General features: G+C 38.5%; 1 protein-coding gene across 20 annotated transcripts in view; it reads left to right on the top strand.

Moving 5' to 3' along the window:
• The window catches only part of FOXP1 (forkhead box P1), an 869,046-nt gene that overhangs the window by 819,482 nt on the left and 33,517 nt on the right, over window positions 1-16,047 (top strand). For 16 of the 20 annotated variants that reach the window (XM_061618617.1, XM_061618616.1, XM_061618615.1 and 13 more), the window contains 4 exons: window positions 9,409-9,610; window positions 9,709-9,788; window positions 10,400-10,501; window positions 15,637-15,806. In XM_061618617.1, coding sequence (XP_061474601.1) covers window positions 9,409-9,610; window positions 9,709-9,788; window positions 10,400-10,501; window positions 15,637-15,806 — 554 coding nt within the window. Of the gene's footprint in view, window positions 1-9,408; window positions 9,611-9,708; window positions 9,789-10,399; window positions 10,502-15,133; window positions 15,256-15,636; window positions 15,807-16,047 lie in introns of all 20 variants that reach the window. The other 4 variants (XM_061618628.1, XM_061618634.1, XM_061618627.1 and 1 more) reach the window with 3 other exon arrangements.

Genomic DNA, 16,047 nt, shown 5'->3' on the forward strand with positions numbered 1-16,047 from the left:
GAGAGCAGTGTCTTGCTACTGAAAATATGGGAGCTTTTGTCCAGCAATACCAGTTGAGGATGCCATGATAAGTACTGCAACACAGACAATAAACAGGAAAAAGCAATAGGAGAAGCAAAAGTGATCTAGGAAAAGGGGGGGAGGATGCACTGTCTTGATTAGTATTAAAAATGTTTTACATTCTGCGAAATTATAGCTTTGATGGGGACCACCTACTAAATTTATTTTTAACTACTCTATTGAAAATTCTGTACCACTAGTCAACATTATCTCTCAGTTGCTCAGCACAGTGTTTCTCTATTAAAAGAAATAGGCATGAATATTTTTGACTGAAAAATTAATAGCTTTTGAATTCATACACAGCAGGTTTTCTTTTCCAAAGAAGTCCAATATCGCTGCACAGCACTTGTATAACCATTTATTTAGAGTCCAAGTCAAACCTTTGACAGCTAGAGCAGTGTTACAAGCCAACATAAAGAACTCCAAGATGTAAACCAACAATAGGCAGTCTGTGTGAGGTTTGCCATTGTCAAATACATAGATTGTTTGGATTAGTTTATGTAAATGCACTGTTGTATTACCGTTTGGGGGGGGGAGATCACATTTGTGTATGAAAAGTGGTTTCGTTCACAGGCAGCATTATAAATTCCTTATCCTTTAACTTACATGTTAGAAGTAAAAATTGGTGCCTGACAGGCCTATATTGTATGACACTCTGTTGTTGGATTGAAACGGTCTTCTTTTCATTTATTGAAATATAGAAAAATTTATTACAGATACCATCAGATAAATCAGAAATTATTAAAATATGTATAGGTGAAGCATTTGAAAATTAATTATAAAATGTAGGAATATAATGTTTTGCATATTATGCTTTCCCTGTGTATGTGTGTGTGTGGGGGGGGGAATAGCACAGGCATCACAGAGTCTATGCTAGACCTCAGTCCTTTTAACTCAGCAGGATAGAACTTTGGGAGAGATCCGATGACCAATACTGCAATGCAAAGTATTCTTCATATTTAGTAATTAATTTTTTTTCTTCTCCCTATAAATGATGCAAAGTATATGTCAGGTTTAATATTTTTGCCCATTTTTAAAGGAGAAAGTCATAGCTGATCCAAACACAGCAATAAAACAAAGATTCAAAATTACAACTTATTAATGACTGAGTGGAGAGTTTGAGATCTGAAAAGCTTGTAATGCTTATAATTAAGAGTCATAATCAGTTAAAAAGAGTGGTTTGGCTGTACAATATAAGGTTTAGCTGAATATTATTTGGTTTCTCATTAGTCAAGTGTTTTATCTTGACTAGGTACATAAATTAGCACCATATTTTGCTGAACTCTTTGATCAGTTCCCAATGAAACACAATGAATCAGGAATCCATCCAACCACAGAGAGCAGCAACTTGTCAGATATAATCACAGGAAGAAACATGTATGATATTATCTCCTTAAAATAAGTGGTCTCTTTGCAGTGTGCTGGAGTGCCTGCACATTTCTTAGCTATCATATATTACCCACATGTTTAAGGTCCTGCTGAAGTTAATGTAATTCCAATAAACATTTAATGAAAGCATTGTACTTTATAAACAGCTTTCAAATGTGGTGTATGTATGTGTACACAAGGTGTTCACCAAGATGCAAAACAGAAGATATTCTAAAGAAAAATAAATAATTATTTATTAACAAGCAGCAGCGAGAAGCCATGAACATGAGGACCAAGCTATAAAAATGTGCCTGTGGAGGAGGAAAGCAAAGCCAAACTTCCCCTGAACTGGAAAATCAAACTGCAGCAGGCAGCTAACTGTATTTTCCAAGTTTTATTGTGCTAAAATCTTTATTTGCTTATGGAATTCATAGCCACTGGATGACATGAAAGTCAACAGTCAAATATAATTAGGCAAATATATGGAATGCAACTATTCAGTCTTAACCAAGTTGGACTGGCAATGGTAAGGTCCCCAAAACTTTTGCATGTAACTAAAGGTTTCTATACAAGCCAGTGCACATAATATCTTAGGCTTCAATGATTTTTGCTCTGGTTCAGAATGATAGTTCTCCTCATGTCTTTAGGACCACGAGAATCATCCTTCCTGATCTCAGCTACACAGCCTTCCTTGTGTTCATAACCTGACTGGGTCAGGAGGTGAAAACTGTATGCTTTTATACTTTGTTGATTGACTAGGCAGGGGTTCAGTGAACCTTCGGGTGCTCCAAGAGACCTGTCGTCTTGCATACCTCTGTTTTCAGTTAGTCTGCTTCTTGTTCTGAGAGTTGGAGTGAGGGAAAGTATCCTCAGATGAACTGTCAATCTTTGCTTAGCTTTCATTAACGCTGGTGAAGCCTCAAACAATTTGTTGTAGGTAAGGCCATCTTAAGACATCTGCTGTTCTAGTCAATCCTGTTGTGAGGTATTCCAAGAGTGGAAATGGCAAGAGTAATAGACTAGAGAATACCTGCCCGTTTTAAACTCGCACTTCAAAAGGTGGCTGTAATTTCTGTTGTGTGCAACAATTAATCAATATTGTCCAATAAATATTACAGCAGTCCACAGCAGTATTTTTCTTTCATGTTCTTATCAAAAGAAATCCAGTATTCTGGTTGTCTGTTAATTGTTGGTTCTCTATGACAGTTTTTGTTTATGACAGAATTTAGAAGCATTTATATTCTGAGGTCATACTTAAAGCAATAGTTGTTCCATTATTTTCATTTATGTATGGGGTTGAGATGACAGAGGGAAACCAAGGCACAATATGCTTTTAGGTGACACTTGCATAGCTACAAATTACTGCTCAGGAAAGAAAGAAAGAATATGCATTCTTGTTTCTTTGGCTCAAAAGTGTTTTTTGCATACCTGGCAGTACACCCGTCTTTATAGAGCTGACATAACTGTTGGCTATTTTTTATGTATTTTCCTTTACCCTAACCACAGCAATTAGGGTTGTTGTGAAATCCTGTTTTTAGCAACTGTAAAAACAAAGCATTAAAAAATAGCCTTTTAACTGTGAGGTAATGACTGAGCATTTTAGCTGCTGTAGCTGTATTTTATAGTTTGAAAAATAATAATATGAAGCAATAAAAAGAGATTTGCAAATGCAACACACAAAAGCTGTTTTTATATACTGTTTTTCATTAAGTCCCACTCCTCAACTTGGGTTTCCTTAGTGTCCCTGCCAATAACAACACCTGCTAAGTGATTGCTGCCTGCCAAATCCTGTGTTGTGTGGAGGTATATGTAATATTCATATGTAAAATTTTCATGGGTGTAGTGTTAAAGCACACAAAATCTAACAGCCCCAACACCCATACGCTCACAGTGGCTTAGCAATCACTGCCCATCTCTCAGAATGCCTAAAGTAAATTAATAGCAACTGTTTCAACCATAGTCAGAATGGCAGCATCAACAGTAGAGTAAATAGTGCCCCAAAGCACCACAGATGGGCTCAGCATAGCTTGCATGATTTTTCTGCTTAAAATGTGTTAGTTCTTCTGGTGTATTTGCTGCTTCTTTGCCACCATTTGCATGCATTACCTTAGACCTCATGGAAACTATTTTAAGTTGGTGACTCTGTCTTTCCTGTGTGTGTTTGCACACTTGTACACAGGCATGTTTAAAACTAATGATTTTTGTACCATTGGTGAGGTGGGGTTGGGTAAGAATTTTTTTTTTAGCCTAAGATCTTTTTGTATTGTTATTTTTCAAAATGAACTGGAGAAGATTCAAATTATTCTCTCTCTCTCTCTCTCTCTCTCACTCACTCTAACTCTCTTCAGGTGAAATTGATGCAGTCTTAAAAGTGCATTTTTTAAAATCCTGTGTGGTAAAAAGTTTGTAGTCATTCAATTTTAGGACAGTTCGCATCCTTTTTCTTTTAAAACCCTTTAGTAGTCAAGAGTTGCAACAGACATTTCAGAAAGTGCTGCATGTTCCTAGATTAACTTCTATTGTTTATAGTAATACACACTTTTTGAGTTATGTAGAATTCATCCTTAGCCAGAATACATTGTCAGCTATTTCTCAGCAGTAGAGAACAGAAATCGTTATTAATTCATAAGTACCTTCCATGTCCAGGTACAAAAGCCAACTATTTCAAACAGGTCCTGAATTGTATAGTGATCCTTAGTGAAGATACTTACAAGATGTAAAGCACTAATGCTCTATCTGCTTGTTACTGAGACAAAAACAAGTAGTTCGCTCCCATAAATGCCAAGTAGTTAGTAGCCATAAGCCTGTGACTGAGCCTGTCATCCATCGCTTTCACTGGACAAAATAAGCTTGCACTGGCACGTCCAGTATAAGGACTGTTCTCTGCAATAATAAAGCCTGGGTTGATACTTGTCTCTCTTATCCCTCTAGCCAAAATGATACCTCATCAAAATAAATTATACCAAAGTGGAAATTTTGTGCATGTCAAGCGCCTTTATGAGCAACTTTTGCAATCAGAGCAAAACGTTTTAAATAGAAAATACAAACATTGAAAAATGGTGTGGCATTTCCATCAGGAAAAGAAACTCTCCCATTCCAAACCCTTCCTGATCTTTGCCCTGCATAATCATCTTTGGCTGCTAGATGAGCCTTTTTTCATTGTTAATTGATGACGATATTTAATAGTTTATAATGAAGATTAATATTTTAGATCGCAACAAAAACCTACACCATTCATAGAGTAGTTCTGCTCCAATTCACAATTAATAGCTGAATTTGAAGCAATGAAAACAGCATTCTCAAATCTGCTGTGTGTGCATTCTTTTCCTGCTTCCCCTTACGTTTTTGGCACAGTAGCTGACAAAGGTTGGGCCTCTTGAAAAATGTGAGCTGCTATCATCGAACAGAAGTTTGACAAGCAAAACTTCTATCGTAAGTGACTAGGTCATTGTTTCATTGACTTGTTGGTTCTGTCTTCCAACCATTGTCTGAAGTGAAACAGAATGCTATGCTAGATTTCCACCTTCCACCACCTACCCCCTTTTCTTTTTCTTCTTTCCTCTCAGACTGCAGTCATGTTTAATTTGGAAACTGGGCTCCTTTGGCAAATTAGCAATTAGAACAATTTTGTGGGAATATGTATATGTGTCATTAGTTTTCCTGCAAATTAATAGCAAGAGCAGAGGTCAGGCAGAAATTTTCCACTTGACTGCAGTTCCTCTGTCGAGATTTGGCACTTTGTTTTGGAACGGCCACAGCTGCTCAAAGCCACAGCCTTCCTCTAGGAACTGTCTTTTAATTAGTTTACCTCATAGCCATTATTACAAATATTACTGCCTCCCCCCGAAATAAAATTACTGTTTCTACAAAATATTCCAGTGACATCTTGCACCACTGCACATTGATGGTGGGGTCATTCGAATGCAGCGTTTAATCATTAGATCACCTCCATAAGCATCTCCTAATTAGAGTCCTTACAATACAATTTTATCTGGTAATTAGCTGAGATTGGCTGCTTCCTCTGTAGCTTATTAGTGGCAGCCCAACAGTGGGTGTGAATCACAGTGTCATTTGTCAAGCCTGTTAAAGGCAGCACCCCCCTCCCTTTACTCTTCCTCACTTTCTGTGTTTATTTCTAGTTGTGCTACCTACTCTGAAAAGCCTAAAGAAATTTAACTCAATTCAAATTATTTAACTGAAGAACATTGACCTCTGGGCTTCCCCCCTCCCCAGATTCCTAGTAGAAACAGATTAAATGTTAAAGCTTTTTAACAGTAAAAACAGAATTGAACTTGTTTGAAATTGAGTGGTTTGAACAGTAATGATGAAACAGTATCCGTGCTCTTTCCAGCAGGAGAGCCAATCTCCTGAGCTTGTGCAATGGAAGAGCACTGGAAATTGATTCAGATCTGCTTGTGATGTTTAAAAACACCCACTTTAAGAATGGAAGAAAATGAAGTAGATTTAATTTCTTAGCAAGACTTCTCAGTTGCACTATTGTTCTTACTATGCTTTTTTCATATGTGATGGATGGTTGGATGCCAGAGGGACATAACAGAATTGGTGCAATCAGCCAGTACTCCTAAGTAAAAAAAAATTGAGACAGCCCTATAAGTTGCATAAGTTAGTATTTGGCCTTGTGATTTCAGGCGAGAACACTGCCACAAGTTTGATTCTGATTCTGCAATTGTCATTTCGTGTAATTGCGTGATTTGAAAGCAAAATGTCCATATTACCTCTCAGTCATGAGACCAGATTAAGGATCTACCAGCTAGTTTTTGTTTTCAATAGTTAGGCCCCATTCATACTAAATTGCTGCTGTTTGCAAAAAATAATTTTGCTGCCTCTTTTCCCTCAGCATCTTGTACGTCAGGGGTATGTGGGGATTGTGTTCCCTCCTCCGTTTTCTTGAGCGTAGCTCTTTTCCCTTGCTTTATAAGTGGAAATGACTAAGGGACAAGCAAAACATTACTTGTGTTTCCTCTTACATGTTTTTTCTCAACCAAACTCAGTTGCTTGGGGTAGGGGATCCGGATTGGGATGTGATGCAAGGGTGTAACCCTTTCCTCCCATACTGTTTTCCTGCCAGGAAATACACACATGCACCCCAGCTGCAATTTGGTGCACATAGCACTTGGGGGTGCAAATTGAAGCTTGATGGGGATTTTCAGCAGGAGAAACCCCTGCACTGCATTCCAATCTGTCTTTCTCCTTCACCCCTATGGCTGCTTTTTGTTTATGAAGTAATATGCCCTGTCCTAAGCATGTAAAAACAGGTACATTACTAATGTACTGTGTAGTTTAGCTGGTCATAGATACCAAGACATTGAGAATTGTCTGGCTGTTACGGTTGTTGCTGTTTTCCCTGAATTTATTGGATTTAAATGGACTGTTGTTATTGTATTGGTATTTAGGTGTTGTAAACAGCCCTGGAATATTTAATGAAGGGTGGTATAAAATGTTTTGGATAAATGAATAAATATAAGAAAGGCCTGTAAATGGAGAAATTACATGGACTAGAACACATTTATCATAGAATTATAGAATAGTAGAATTGGAAGGGGCCTATGAGGCCATCGAGACCAACCTCCTGCTCAATGCAGGAATCCAGCTTAAGGCATACCCAATGCCTCCAGCACTGGAGATACCACCACCTTCCTAGGTAATTGGTTCTATTGTCATACCGCTGTAACGGTTAGGAAGTATTTTCTGATGTTCAGCCGAAATCTGATTTCTTGTAACTTGAGCCCATTCTTTCATGTCCTGCACTCTGGGACAAATGAGAAGAGATCCTGACACTCCTGTGTGTGACAACCTTTCAAATACTTGAAAAATGCTATCATATTTCCCCTCGGTCTTTTCTTTTCAAGGTGAAACATGCCCAGTTCTTTCAGTCTCTCCTCATAGGGTTTTGTTTGCAGTCCCCTGATCATCCTTGTTGCCTTTCTCTGAACATGTTTCACTTCCACTCTGTCCCAGCCTCTAGTATCCCAAGCTCTGGGATGGGTGCATGTATCTGCCCTTCCCCCGCAACAGTTTTCCAAAGTAGCCTGATGTCTCTCAAATTCTCACAATAACCTATACTGATTTTGAGTTAGAATGGCCTTGCCAACATTGTCTAACCATGTGGCTCTGGGAAGCTCACAACTTAGGACACAAGTAGTCCTCCTCTATTGTTTGTACCCAGATGTATATTGCCATTGAACACTGAGATTTCCATTTAGTTATTGTGTTTTAAAGGTCATCGTGTCTTTTGGTCACCCAAATTCCTATGTTCCTTCCTGTCTTACATATCTTTTAAGCACACTTGTATCTATGAGCATCTGAGTGTAGTGATCTGTGTTAACGGGGAAACACAGGCATGGTTCAGCTAAGCACTTTTTGCTGCCAACTGTTTGCCATGTTCATTAACTGATTATATGGACCTGTTTTTCTCAACTGTTTGAGGCAGGATACAATTAAGTAACCCATGTTTTGCATATGAAATATCCAGGCAATGATATATGCAAGAGGTGGTGTTGTGTTGTCTAGTTACATCTACAGAAGGAAAATCAATGATAAGTCCAATGAGTAAGAGTTGGTTGTTTCCAGCCATCAGTTTTCAGTGGAAATCTCATAATATCAAGGATAGATACAGAAAGGAAAAGAAAATATAAGTTTAAAAAGCACACTCAGTATTGATCATAATAAATCCTTATGGCAAAAAATATAAATTTTCCAATCTCCTCATGAGGCCTTTTGATTACTTTCTTAGGAAAATTGCTTTGAATTAATGCAGCTAATTTTCAAGAGGTTTACCTGCAAGGAGGCAAAAGAAAGGGTTGGTGACACCAGTGGAAGTTTTCAAAAATAAAAAAACTTGCATATTGAAATTAACTAGTTGTGATTATCTGTGCATGAGGGCCTGAAGCCTGATTGATTTTAGTTAACCATAATCAACCAAGTATATATTATTTGTACTTGCAATACCATAAATTACAATAAGTAAGATGGAAGAAAAAATACCTCTCAGGTTTGCTAGACTTGCAGTGTAATCCTTTACATGGCTGATCAGAAGTCAGCCCCACTAGTTCAATGGGATTTACTTCCAGTTACATGAGCATAGGATTTGATCCTGATTTGGGGCAAGCTAGGTGTGATATCAAAAATGTGTGAATGCATTTCCCATGCCCTTTTGTTTAGTTAGTTAAAAGTGACAGCCTTGGGGGAGGGATTAGATTAGCCACCATAATGTCGGGGTGTTTACCTCTTTTCCACTCACAATGACTTTCCAATGCAAATCCTCCCAAGAGCTATTTTTAGCTTCAAAGGATGAAAAACTGGAGCCATGTTGTGTCTTGCTCCCATCTTCTCCACATCTTCTTCATTATCAGGTTTTCCTGGGAAGAGGGAATAATTGTAAAACTGGTTTAAGTCTGTAGTGACTCATACAATCAAACTGATAATGCTAGAGTTGTGAGACTTGAAGTCCAATCTTTTCTTCATATCTACATGAAAATGTTCACTGGATGCTAAGGTGACCAAATGTGAAAGAGATAATGGTTCTTCTTTCTTTACTTAAAGCAATAGCAAATATTTACTTTTTGTTCATTCATAAAATGTATAAAATATAAAGTATAAAACAGCAGGGGTAGCAAATATGGTACCTTCAAGTTGTTTTGGACTACAGCTCCCATTAGCCTCAGCCAGAATGGCCTCTGATGAGGGATGTTGTGTGTTGTAGTCAGACAGTGTTTGGGGGCACCACATTGTCTACCTCTGCTTTAGAGTGTTCAAAGCACCTCATTAACTTACAATGCTGCAGATTGGACCTGAGGAGAAAGATGGTACTTGCCCAAGGTTATGACTCAAGTGTTGTTAGAACCAGAGACTTCCTGGCCTGCAACTCATACTCTTAATTACAAAACTACTACTATTCATGAGGGAAAAAATTGTGAAAAATATTTTTTAAAATGAAATCTGCTTTTTCTGTTTTCGTAGCTGAATCTTGTATCTAGCGTCACACTTTCAAAGACTGCTTCAGAGGCGTCTCCACAGAGCTTACCTCATACCCCCACCACCCCAACAGCACCCATCACTCCCATCACACAAGGACCTTCTGTCATCACTACTACCAGCATGCATAACGTCGGACCTATCCGAAGGCGGTACTCTGACAAATACAATGTGCCCATCTCTTCAGGTAAACAGAATGTACAGAAAGATCCTTACGTTCTCATGTATGTATCACTGATGTAAACTGTGGGCCATGGTAATAAAGGACTCCTGTACTTTATTTAGCAGATCTTGCGCAGAACCAAGAATTCTACAAGAATGCAGAAGTCAGGCCACCCTTTACATATGCATCTTTAATTAGGCAGGTAAGTAAGAACATACTAAGCACCCTGTTTAGATGCAGGGTTGTACATGTATGTGATGCTATAGGCAGAACAGATTAAAAGCCTGTTAAGCATACAGGCGTGCTGAAGCCTTCACTATAAGAGTTTTTTTTTCACAACTGCAATACATATACCATAATTGCTTTTGATTAAGTATTACTATACGATGTGATTATTAGGAAATTCATTTCACACAACAGTGAAAATGAGCCTGTTTAAAGATGGCAAGTCAATTATCACAAGCTACAGTAATCTCTGATCCCTAGAATTAATCTGAGCTCAAAATAATTACTAAGCTTTAATCAGCTAGTGAAATGTTTTGCATTTCTCTTTGATTCTGCTTTATGAATGACTAATAAATTAATATTTCTGTAAGGAAACAGAAATAAAACTCAAAAACAATTAGATAATTCCATTTTGAATTTTGCCATTGAGCTATTAAATACAACCATTAATCTTAGATTGTAGTGTGAAGCCTTCTTTTGGATTTTGTGCTCTGAGTCACATTTTGTTTTATTTATTCACACAAATGCGCAGGTGTGTTTTCTACTCATTTAGTCTTAAATCATCATTGCATTTTAATTGCTTTTCAGGCTATTCTTGAATCTCCAGAAAAGCAGCTAACACTAAATGAAATCTACAACTGGTTCACACGAATGTTTGCCTACTTCAGACGCAATGCAGCAACGTGGAAGGTATACTTTATTGCCATGTATCCCTCTTGCTTTCATATTTGACATGTACAGAACAGAAAGCTTTGCAGACAAAAGCAATTGTAACAGTGTGTGGACTTTGAAATCTAGATCAGTTATTTTGACACACACTGGGTGTCTCTTATCGGCACAAACAACTTGCTGGTTGGCAGAAATATTCTTCTGCCTTTGAAATACTGCTAATTTGAATACCTATTACTGTTCTTTTGCCTCCACAATCTGTGATTAAACTACCAGTTGGCTTGTGTAGTTGCTCCTAGCACTGAAACATTTCAGCTGTGAAGGTGCAGGGGAAAGGGTGAAGAAGAAGCTATATCAGATGGTGGTTTTATGTACACATTCTTTTAACTGGAAACCACAAACTCTTTCTCCACGGATTCATAGAAAACTGACTTTTCAGCCAGCTGATACACCTGCCTTAAATTAGCATGCCAACTTCTCAAAACATTCACTAGTGTATTATGAAACACAATACAGGTTAATTGGGCACAGCAGTAAAGACGCACGCCAATAAAAATATTAAATCTAGCAATTTAACAAAGTACCCTTGGTGCTTTAAATTTCAGTAGATTGACTCTGTTTAGTTAATTTCTCTGTGTGTTCAAATTCTCTTAGAATAATCATTTCTTTCAAAATGGCTGCAGTCCAAAGTGGCACACCTGGCACCTGAAGGTTTTGCAGAGTTTCCTTCTAAGAAGCTGCTCCCTCACCAGCAACCCAACCCCCAAACTGCTCTTTATCCTCCCCTCAGTTCAAAACGTTTGGGGATTTGGCACAGCAGTTTAAAAAGAAGAAGGGGGGGAAATGTTGCTGGTACCACCTTAAAAAAGCTTTTGTGCCAAAGCCCAAACCACTTTTGAACTGTGAAGTGAAGTGGGTGGTGGTGCTGGAGGGAGGCGGCAGCAAGAGACTTTTAAAAAATAACAATTTGAAGATTCTCTTCTGAAAGCAAAACCCTGCAGGTGATATCCAGTGTTAGTCATACCCATTTTAATCAATGGACGATGTTACTTAACTCCACTGATTTCAGTGGGGTCTACTCTGAGGATGACTAATGTGGGATATCACTCTGCATGGTGTAATGGATCACATATGTAAATTTCATAGCCAGAGGGTCTTCTAGTTGTTAAGTTAGAGAAGCAACTTAGAGAACACTCATAAGTCTATGTGGTGTAAGGGCTACAATGTTGAGCTTAGGTGTGCAAAATTTGGGCTCAAGTCCTCACTCAGGAATATTTGTTTTGCTTTTTATGGCATTTTGTTACCTTTCCACTGGAAATTTTCCAAGATGGCATAAAAGATAAAAATAACCCATTGCTATCTAAAATAATACAGTAATATATTGCCACAAAACTCACACTAGATTGTCTTGGACAGGTCATCATCTCTTAGCTTAACCTACCTCACAGAGGCTAAAATACCACTCTATTTCATCTTTTTGCCACACTCATTTAGGTATGATCAATGTTCATTTCATCTTTCACTCATTTTTATTTCCCGGGGGCACAGGCACTAATAAGGTTTCGGCTGTGCATGCCTTGAGCAGTGTCCATGCTCCTCTCTTGCATTTCTGTCTCAAAAGGGCCAATATTTGCTGTACTTATTCGATCTAAGGTTCAGTGTTGGCACCATATTCTACACATACACACATGAAATGGAAAAAGCCTTTAGTGCCTTTTCAACAAAGTCTTTAAAAATCACTAAAATCAATAGCTGTCAAACAAGGAATAGTGGACATAGATGTGTATTGGTGTTAAAATTTGGAATTGGAGGATTCAGAAATGAACTTCCCCTATTATGAAAGACCGAAGTCTATTACAACCTTTCCTCTGAAGTTCGGGTTAGAGCCTGGCACTAGATGCCCGCTTCTCTTTCTCATACTGACATAGTGGAGAGGTCTTGCTGTGCAGTCCCCAGTATACCTTGGTGGTTGTCAGAGTAGCATGCCATCCATGGGAGATATAGTTGCCATGGATTTGATGTAGGCTCTTGAAGATCTATGGGAACAATATCTTCCTGGGTTCCTAATACTGCCATCTTTCATTGCCGAAAATGTGATTTGAGGATTTGGCATGATATTATTGAGAACACAGCAGACCTTAACTTGAATTGTAACCAAGTTTAAACTGGCTTAATTTCAGCCAGGATCAGATTAAGTCCAAATTAACCCATTTAGGGTAAAAGTATTCCAAATGAAACGCCAGGGAACTTGCAAATAGATTGCTAGCCAATGAAATGTTACACCAAAGCAAAAAATTGTGTACTGCTATGTAATTATTTTCATAAATAAGAATATATTCAGATAAACAACTTTATTAGCATTCTTTTTGAATTGTGTGTGGTTTTCACATACAGAGCAACATTTTCCTTTCTCTTATCAACAATGAGAATCAAAATCCCGAAGTCATCTCCTATAGGTTTTGTTTTTCGTAAGTCCATGTCAGCCTCGGCAACTGTGCTGTCTCTGCACAATTGGGAACGATTGTCAAAGAAAATTGCTTCCTAGAGAGGAAGAAGTCTTCTATTCCATGGTCAACAATAGCACTGTGAACGAGACTGTGCAGGAATCATGATACATATGTAATCCTGTTCTCTCTCTTCCCCACACAACTCAAAAATGTATTTGTTATAATTAAAGTTCATGCTGTTGGTCCAGTTGCCTGCCATATTTTCCCCACACCCTCCTGCATGGGCTGCTCTGTGTGGTGATGTTGACACACACGTACACACACCACCTGGTTGGAAACCTCTCCAGCAATACTCTGGAGAAGGCTGTGTGCACATGCAACCAAGTGTAAGGGACTGACTGGATTGGTCCCCATGCATTTTTTTAAAAAAGCCTCACTCATGCACAGGATTCCAGTTACATGGCTGCTTTTCCTTAAGCACATTTTCAGGAATGAAATAACCACACAGTCAAATCTCTATACATAGTGAAATGGTAGAACAGAAAATGGCTTGGATTTTCACCTGCCTTGGCTAGTAGAGGAACAGAAGTGACTAACTCATATTGTTGTTCCTCACCAATTTTCCTATGTGTGGTTACAGGAATCTTCATTGATATTTTTTTTTGACCAAAACACATACACTCCTGGATTAGTTCAAGTACATTGGACTGTCTGTTTAGCCTCTTCTGATGGAATGGATGTGTTACAAGGGCAAGGAAATTAGTTACACAGCAAAACTGCAATATCAAAGGATTCTTGGAACCCCCTCCCCCACATAACTCAGACCTCCCTCTGCTGTTTAATTAATATGATAAATGTGTTGTGCCTAACCTTGGTTTGCACAGTGATTTTAGACAGCCACAATTAGAATACCTTTCACTATATATGCCCGATTTCATGAATACAGAGCTTAGAACACCTGCCCATATGTTTCTCTGGCTTCATGCTTGTAAACTATCCTCCCCTTTGACAAGTTGGTAGATGCAAGTCGCTGACCTAAGTATTTCTGGTCTCCTTCCTTTCTATTAGCTATCAGTTGTCTTTAAGTGATAGCGCTCTCTAGGATAGACTATGTAGACAGCTTAGGGAGATCTCTGTCATAGATGAAGTAGCTTGGATGGCCCACTAGAAGAGTATCCTGCTGGCCTTCCTGAATTGGAGGAACAGGTAGTGTTAGGGATTGGGAGGAACAGCAGGGTTTGTCCCTCTGCAATACTATACTCTGGTAGTATGAACTGTACCATAATGAAATATTTTATGCAGTACTAGGTGCTACTGCTATAAGTGTGAACCTTAAAACAATTATGCTTTGATTAATCTGGTGAAACCATCAGAAACATGACTGAATGGATATGGATGTTCACTGCATTAATAGCAATATGTGTACCACAAGCAGTGAATTATTCTTTGGATATTAAAGAGTATTCTTCATGGGCCTTACAAATGCTTAGCCAGTAACCAGAAATGAAAGGCACCTTCCCTATTGGAGCATATGGTGAAAGACTCAGAGTTTTTCCAGAGATAGGTCTGATATATTTTTAACTGGGTTGAATCTTGACTATACTAGTTGCACTCAGTTCCCATTTAAATGAGTGAGACTTAAGTGAAGTCGCTAAGTTGTTCCATTGAGTTCAGCTAATTATCTGGATCTGACTTATGTACGGAATTGCTAGACGTGACCAACATTTCTTGAACTTTGGGCAGGTCTTGAAAATTTAATTAGAAGAATCAGACCCTCAGTGATTGTCCAAACATTTTTTTCATTGTCTTTGTAGTCTTCCTTCCCTTTTTCAGGACAGGATATGTTTTTGGGGAAAGATTACCTTTTGTTTTAAAAAATACTTGAGCCCTATTGTACTGTGACATGGTTTGATATGAGCCCGTAGATGACAAACGCATGTAAAATGACAATGATGTTTTTTATCCTTGCCCAGGTTGAATGATTAAAAAAAAAAGTCCTGATTTCTAGTCAAAGAATCTGGAGATGATTTTCATGGTATTTCTTTTGCAAATCTTAAACATGTAAATATGATATAGTTCAGTGTGGAGGGCGGGTGAGGGAAAGGGGACTTGCCAGCAGACAATGCTGTTGTTCATGGACAATGCTAAGTCTCTTTTTCTCATGGAAAGTTTTTTTTCAATGTTTTCTCTCTTATACCTACTGCAGAATGCAGTGCGTCATAATCTTAGTCTTCACAAGTGTTTTGTGCGAGTAGAAAACGTAAAAGGGGCAGTATGGACAGTGGATGAAATAGAGTTCCAAAAACGAAGGCCACAAAAGATCAGTGGGTATGTCCACCATGTTTGAACTTCTTAGCCTAGCTTGGATCATGCTTACAGTTTTAACATAGAGGCTTTGGCTGCTAGATGGTGTTACAGATCAATCCAGGTAGTTTCATCTTGTTTCAGTCAAGGGACAACAGAGCATTTCATCACTACCGTCTGTATGCCCACCAGTTCCCTTTGCCCTTGCTTGCTTGGTGTTTGTGTTGCATCACATGCTAGTAGCTTTTAGGTGGCAATGCATATTAACCCTCACAATCCATTTGCTTATGCTTATTGCATTTTATTTTCTTTTTTCCTTTTCCCTGTATTTGATGTCTGTTCTATTCCCCAATCCCGTGTCCCTTTGTTTCCACTTCATCTCGTTTGCTGCTGATCTTATCCCAGGGTGCTATTCGCACCAACCTATCCCTGCATAAGTGCTTTATCAGAGTAGAGGATGAGTTTGGGTCCTTTTGGACTGTTGATGATGAAGAGTTTAAACGTGGCCGTCATATTCAACGAGGCCGTCCTCGAAAATTCTGCCCTGATGAAAACTTTGGCGAGCTTGTTACACAGTAAGAGCTTTTACTTGCTTTGTGTGTGTGTGTGTGCGTGCAAATCCCCCCCCCAGTTTTTGTTATCTGTTGCTTTGCATGATTTATCCATCTCATGTAGACTCGCATTCACAAAATAGTGGCATTGCCTTTGCTGCAAAAAAAACCCCCTTAAATGTTGTGGTTGTACATGCATTATACTGCTCCTTGCAAATGCCTATGCTAACACTTTCTGACGTATTTATGGTGACACTTTCTTATA

Source organism: Rhineura floridana, chromosome 3 (assembly GCF_030035675.1).
Source record: "Rhineura floridana isolate rRhiFlo1 chromosome 3, rRhiFlo1.hap2, whole genome shotgun sequence".
NCBI lineage: Eukaryota > Metazoa > Chordata > Lepidosauria > Squamata > Rhineuridae > Rhineura > Rhineura floridana.